The 6000-nt window shown below is 39.6% G+C and overlaps 1 protein-coding gene across 1 annotated transcript in view; it reads left to right on the top strand.

Annotated features, from left to right (window-relative positions):
- SRPK3 (SRSF protein kinase 3) overlaps positions 1–6000 on the top strand; it is a 2415720-nt gene that overhangs the window by 2308535 nt on the left and 101185 nt on the right. The window contains exon 15 of the mRNA XM_044080110.1: positions 4433–4525. Within this exon, the coding sequence (XP_043936045.1) occupies positions 4433–4525 (93 nt within the window). The remainder of the gene's footprint in view (positions 1–4432; positions 4526–6000) is intronic.

Genomic DNA, 6000 nt, shown 5'->3' with positions numbered 1-6000 from the left:
TGGTGCATTTGAATTTTTTATATTATATTTTTAAAATTCAAAACTATAAATTTGAAACACACTCTAACAAGTAGTGCTGTATTATACAAGGGATATAATTTAATTATATATTATAGTTAATACAAATGATATAATTCAATTATATATTATAAATAATACAGTCAGGAAGGTGAATCAAAGATCTTTTGCATGGTCCTAAAAATGTGTTCAAGGGGCTTATGATTTGAAAACAGCCCAGAGGTAAACTTAACCAACCACTGGCCACATGCATTTTCTTTGAATGTGGATTTCAATGCTTTTTCAATGCGATCAATATGAATTTCAAAGGTAGAGAAGTTTTAATGCTATGTGTATTTTTATTGTAAAACTGTTGCTTTGTTTAGCGAATATCTATCAGTGTTTGTGCTATAAAATTTCAAATAAAAGTTATAAATTAAATCCAAATATCTGTAATCATTGTGGAAGTAAAGCATAAAACATTATGCACCCTGAGAGTGTTAAACTGAGTTTATGGCAACTGGGGAGAAATAACCAAGTAATGGGCCACTGGAATGGCTGCGTGTGTGTGTGTGTGTGTGTGGGGGGGGGGCTCTGGGTTTTCAATCCCTGCAAAAAATCCTTCGGGCTCCCCTGAAGGCCAGTATTATAATTTTCTTAATTTGGGGAAAATAATTTATATGAACTATAAGATGAGGCTATTTGTTCATATGTTGGTACTAGACTATCTGCCCGAAGTCATTTATAAGTCTAGCCAGAATGTGTTGGCTTTCACCGTCCCCTTAGATTAGTTCTGTGTGCCTCTATCCAGCAGAGCCACTGAAGTGATCCCCTAGGTAAACTTTCTGTTTCCCATCCACTCGTCAAGATTTTTTTTTAAGAGTGTTAGCAAAGAGCTCTGCCTAATGTAGATTGGGATCTTGTTCCAAAGCATGGGAAGTCTCTGGTACAGGAATCTATCCCTCCAGCACGTCCTATTTATTGTTGTGGTGAGGTTTAGATCCCTAGAGCATGTGGCTCGAGGGGATAAGGTTTTCTTTAGGTGGAGCATGTCCATCAATTCTGGGTTGGACATGGCCTTGTATGTCAAGCAGAGATCACCTCTGAGTAGGCGATATGCAACTGAGTACAACTGGAGTTTCTTCAGTCGAGCTGCATAGGGCATCTGTTTGAGGCCAGTGATCCTCTTGGCGAGGTACTTCTGTGGTCTTTCCAGCTTTTGCAGGTGTCTTGTAAGGTACATCCCAAATGGGGCGTTGTACTCTATGATGGGTCTGATGAGTAGAGGGGCACAGTGACCTCTTTTGATCTGGATGTGAACCCTTTTGTGATTAGGTGGGCCACGTTGAAGGATTTTCTAACCACTTTGGCAATGTGATTATCAAAGGTCAGATTACTATCTACTTGGGTCCCCAGATCCCTTATTACGTCTTCCGTGTTTAGGGGACTACCACCTATGTGGTAGTTTGTGGGTACTTTGTTTTTTCCAAAGGAGATGATTATGCACTTTTTGGCATTTAGCTTGAAGCCATGATTTTGACACCAGGTATCCGTCTCAGTGAGACTCTTTTGGAGGATGTCTGTGTCAGTCGGAGAGTTAATTATAGCCCCTAGTTTGCAGTCGTCTGCGAACTTGGTCAGCCGTAGTCCTCCTGTACTTGCCTGTACCTCTGAGAAGTATATGCCGAACAGGAGTGGTCCTAGGACTGAGCCCTGGGGAACGCCACTTGTAACCAGTTTAGAGTCGGACCTCGCTCCTGCAATTCTCACCATGTGGGTTCTGTCCGTGAGCCAGTTGGCAACCCATCTTGTGACGTAGGGGTTTATATTCAGGCTGGTGAGCTTGTCTATAGTACCAGAATGGGGAATGGTGTCGAAGGCCTTAGCGAGGTCTAGTTAGGCTGTGTATACCACCTTTCCCTCATCTATAACCTAGGTAACTGTCTCAAAGAAGTCCACCAGGTTTAGGAGGCATGATCTGCCCCTAACAAAGCCAAACTGGGTAGGGTCCAGTGTTTGGAGGTTCCCAATGTCTCTGTTAATGAGTTCCATGATGATGCGTTCCATAGCCTTGCAGACCAAGCTAGTTAGGCTTATATGGTGATAGTTTCCGGGGTCTGTTGTGGCTTCACCTTTGTGGAGCGGAATAACCATTGCTGTGCGTCACTCTATGGGTATGTAGCCTGTGGAGAGGCTGAGTTGGAACAGTGTGTTTAGGTGAGGGGTTAGTTCGTCTTTGAGCTTGTGTAGGACGCAGCCTGGGACACACCGTCTGGTCTTATTGATGCTGTGTTTTTGGCTTTGGAGAGGGCTGTTTTAACCTGAGTGTCTGTGATTTCAGGGACGCTACATTCTTCTGGTATGGTTATGGGCCCTTTTGGGGGTGAGAGGGGGGTGAAGTTTGCGCTGAGCCTGTCTGCCAGGATGTTGGCAATATCAGTCGGTTCAATGTATTTTGTGCCATTCTGCACCAACTCCGAGCAGATCTGAGCATTGCTACTTAGATTCTTGACATAGCTAAAGAATGCCTTATGGTTATCTTTGGAGTCCTTGGCAATTTTTCTTTCAAAGCTCGCCTTGGATGATTTTAGGAAGGATCGTAGTTTCTTGCTGATACTGATCAGGGATGTCTTCCCTTCTTAGGATTTTACTCTTTTCTGTACTAGTTTTCTCTTTCGATTGTATAGCTTGTTTATGGCAGGAGTCCGCCAGACTGGTTTCCTTTTCTTGGAGGACTGAGTCTTGGTTTTGCTTGGGATGGCATGATCCATGCATTCTTGTAGCTGCCCATAGAATACATTAGTAAAGGATTTTGCAGCTTGGACAGTGTTATCCTTCAGCATGGGGGCTTTGAAACTTTCCACCTCGGTCTTAAGTAATGTGAAGTTTGCTTTTGAAAAGTTTTTCACGGTGGTTTCCTTGTTCGGGGGTGGGGGCAGAATATGGATATCCAAAGTGATTTGTAACCAGCGAGTGGTTGACCTCTGGTGTGGAACACCGATCGCCCATGTTGGTGATGACCAGGTCCAATATGTTGTCACCTCTAGTGGGAGTGTTCACCAGTTGAACCAGGGAGTTTGAGTTTATAAATTCTAGCAAAAGTTGGGCAAGGGAGTTAGTACTTGAGTAGTTCTCCCAGTTAATGTTTGGGCAATTGAAGTCACCCAATATTAGGGTGTGTTTGGTAGGACCTTTATGTTTCCCAAGTGTTTCCAGAAACGTGGAATGGTGGTCCTGGGACATGGTGGGTGATCTGTAGTAAGCTACAATTTGAATTGCAGTTTTGCCCATTGTTAGTTGCACGTGGATGATCTCTGAAGCATCGTGCTGTGCCACTAACCTGGAGGTGTGGGTATCCTTGATGAATATGGATACACCCCCTCCTTTTGTATTTCGGTTTGGGTTCTGTGGCTGAAATGTATGGTATGAGTTGTAGCCTGGTAGTGCTGGGGTGTTCTCTGGAGCCTTAAACCAGGTTTCTGTTACCGCACATATATCAATTTTCTCCATACTGAGGCGTGTTTTCAGGCAGTCTCATAATTTCCAGTTTAATGGAATGCTTTTAGCTGAATTTGATTTTAGACAATGTAGTACTGGACAAGAATTATGTCTGTGTGGATGTTGCATTGATGGGACAATGTTTGTTCAGGTATGGCTGCTGTAGTGCTTTTGCATTTCTGGGGCTTTAAGTTCAGAGTTGGTGTTTGGGTTAGGTTAAGGCCAAGTTTTTTGCATTATTATTTGCTTAGACTGTTTTTTAAATGCCTAGACATATTTATAGTAGTGTTATTCAGTGCAAAATTTATGTGGTCCCTCTGACATTAAAACTGAAGAGCAAATAATCATTTAGAGGAGTATTACAGATGTATATGCTGAAGATTCTGCCCCCCAAAAATTTGCACCATCCTAAAGAAAGGGAGAGAGTGAGTACTACTGAGCAGCATAGCATAGGGGTGCTTTTAACCACAGACCAGTATTAGCCATGTTGAATGTTAAACCTACTTTTCGGAAGTAGAATCTTTGTAAGAAACATTAATGTGAATTTTGTCTTTTTTGAGAGCCAGTAAAGATATCTTTTTTTTTAATCTGTGCAAGTAATGGATTTTGTTCTGAAAAATAAATATTTTGATATTGATACTGTCCCTTTAAATAGGAAGGACAGTAAGATGGGTGTGGCCAGAGCATCATTTGCATTTTAGAGGTGGATGTATGGAATTATACATCCATTCCCATAATGTGCATTTTGAGTCCCATTTCAGATTTCTAATGATGTAATACCATAAGAGTGGCAATTTTAGATAAAATTGTCAGTGACTAAGAATTCATTTTTTATTAAGTATATGGAGTATCTAATAGATAAGATTTTTGTATATTCCTGCATTAGTTAATTGTTTACATTGTTTAACCAACTTATCGAAACATATTTTTGTTGCAGATCACATAGCACACGTTGTTGAACTTCTTGGGGTAATTCCTCCCCATTTTGCACTGTCTGGAAGATACTCCCGTGAATACTTCAACAGAAGAGGTGAGAAACATACCAGCTTTATATTTAAAGTACAGTTCTTTTTACTTTTTGCACTGCAGAACGTCATTGTAGATTTAACTCTTGCTTCAGCCATGGTATTCCAGTCGTACTAGTAATGCAACATTCTCATTATGGAGTTATCTTTAATGAGCAATGACTTATAGGTGTATAGTATGGGCAGGATGGTATACTGAGTGACCCAACACAGGCATGCATAGTCGATAATTTTCATTTGAGTCATGTAGCCCTTGCTTGTATACTGTGTAACCCTGAGAAAGTCATTTAATTGTTTTGTGTATCCATAATTCACCAAGAAACTAGTTTATTCTAAGGTCCTTTTCTTGGATAAGTAATTTAAGTAACTTGCATTATTATTGTTTTAATTTGGATATGATATTTGAGATATTGGCATTTACAATGCAGATGAATGGATGAGCTTTGTGACATTTTACTGAAATGGGCAGTAGCCAAAGCTATATTCCTTCTTGTAGGTTTGGTCTTCAAGTGTTAAAGCAGCGTCGGAATGCTGTGTTTGTTGCTTTGCTGTTTGTCATTCTGGGGCAGGATTTGTATACTTGGTACACTTTGCATAAAGCTGGTGTTCAAGTATAAGTAGGAAATACCAACAAACAGGAACCAAAGTAAGACAAACTAGTGAAAAACAAAGACAGCTTGGAAACACCAAAACAAATTCTCTCGCAGTTTAATTCTCTCTGTTTAATGAAGCGCTTTTCTTCTTGCACATGTGGCAAGACATCATCAGAAACTGAACAAACTTCAACACAAACAATATATGCACACCCTTTTTGTCACATGACACTTCTAATTAAAATCTTGTGTCTTAAAGGCACATCCACATTGTTGCTACTTAAAACATTTTTTAAAAACCAATATGACTGACAATATTTTAGAACATCTCAACCCTTCCCTTGCTTCAGAATTTTTACTTGTAATGGTGATATATATATATATATATATATATATATATATATATATATATATATATATATACAAACATACATATACTAACAATACTATATCTCAAATTGTGTTGACTCTCAAAATATGATATTACTTATGTTTTAAGTAGCAACAATGTGGATGCGCCTTTAAGACACAAGATTTTAATTAGAAGTGTCATGTGACAAAAAGGGTGTGTATGTATTGTTTGTGCTGAAGTTTGTTCAATTTCTGATGAAGTCTTGCCACATGTGCAAGATGAAAAGCGCTTCATTAAACTGAGAGCGAATTAAACTGAGAGAGAATTTGTTTTGGCGTTTCCAAGCTGTCTTTTTGTTTTTCATAAGTAGGAAATACACATGCAATTTATTCATAAACTGTAGATTACACAACAGGAAACTGAATTTGCTGACTCAGTGAGGGAATGTCGCCTCATCAGTTTCAGCAAGCTCAATGCTATTATTGTTGAGTGCGGTTAGTGATCGTAAGTCATATTCACTGAACAGCACTGGTTT

Source organism: Protopterus annectens, chromosome 8.part0, assembly GCF_019279795.1.
Source record: "Protopterus annectens isolate FY-2018-M chromosome 8.part0, PAN1.0, whole genome shotgun sequence".
Taxonomy (NCBI): domain Eukaryota; kingdom Metazoa; phylum Chordata; order Ceratodontiformes; family Protopteridae; genus Protopterus; species Protopterus annectens.
The sequence above is the reverse complement of the archived record's forward strand: the minus strand, read 5'-3'. Positions and strand labels throughout refer to the sequence as shown.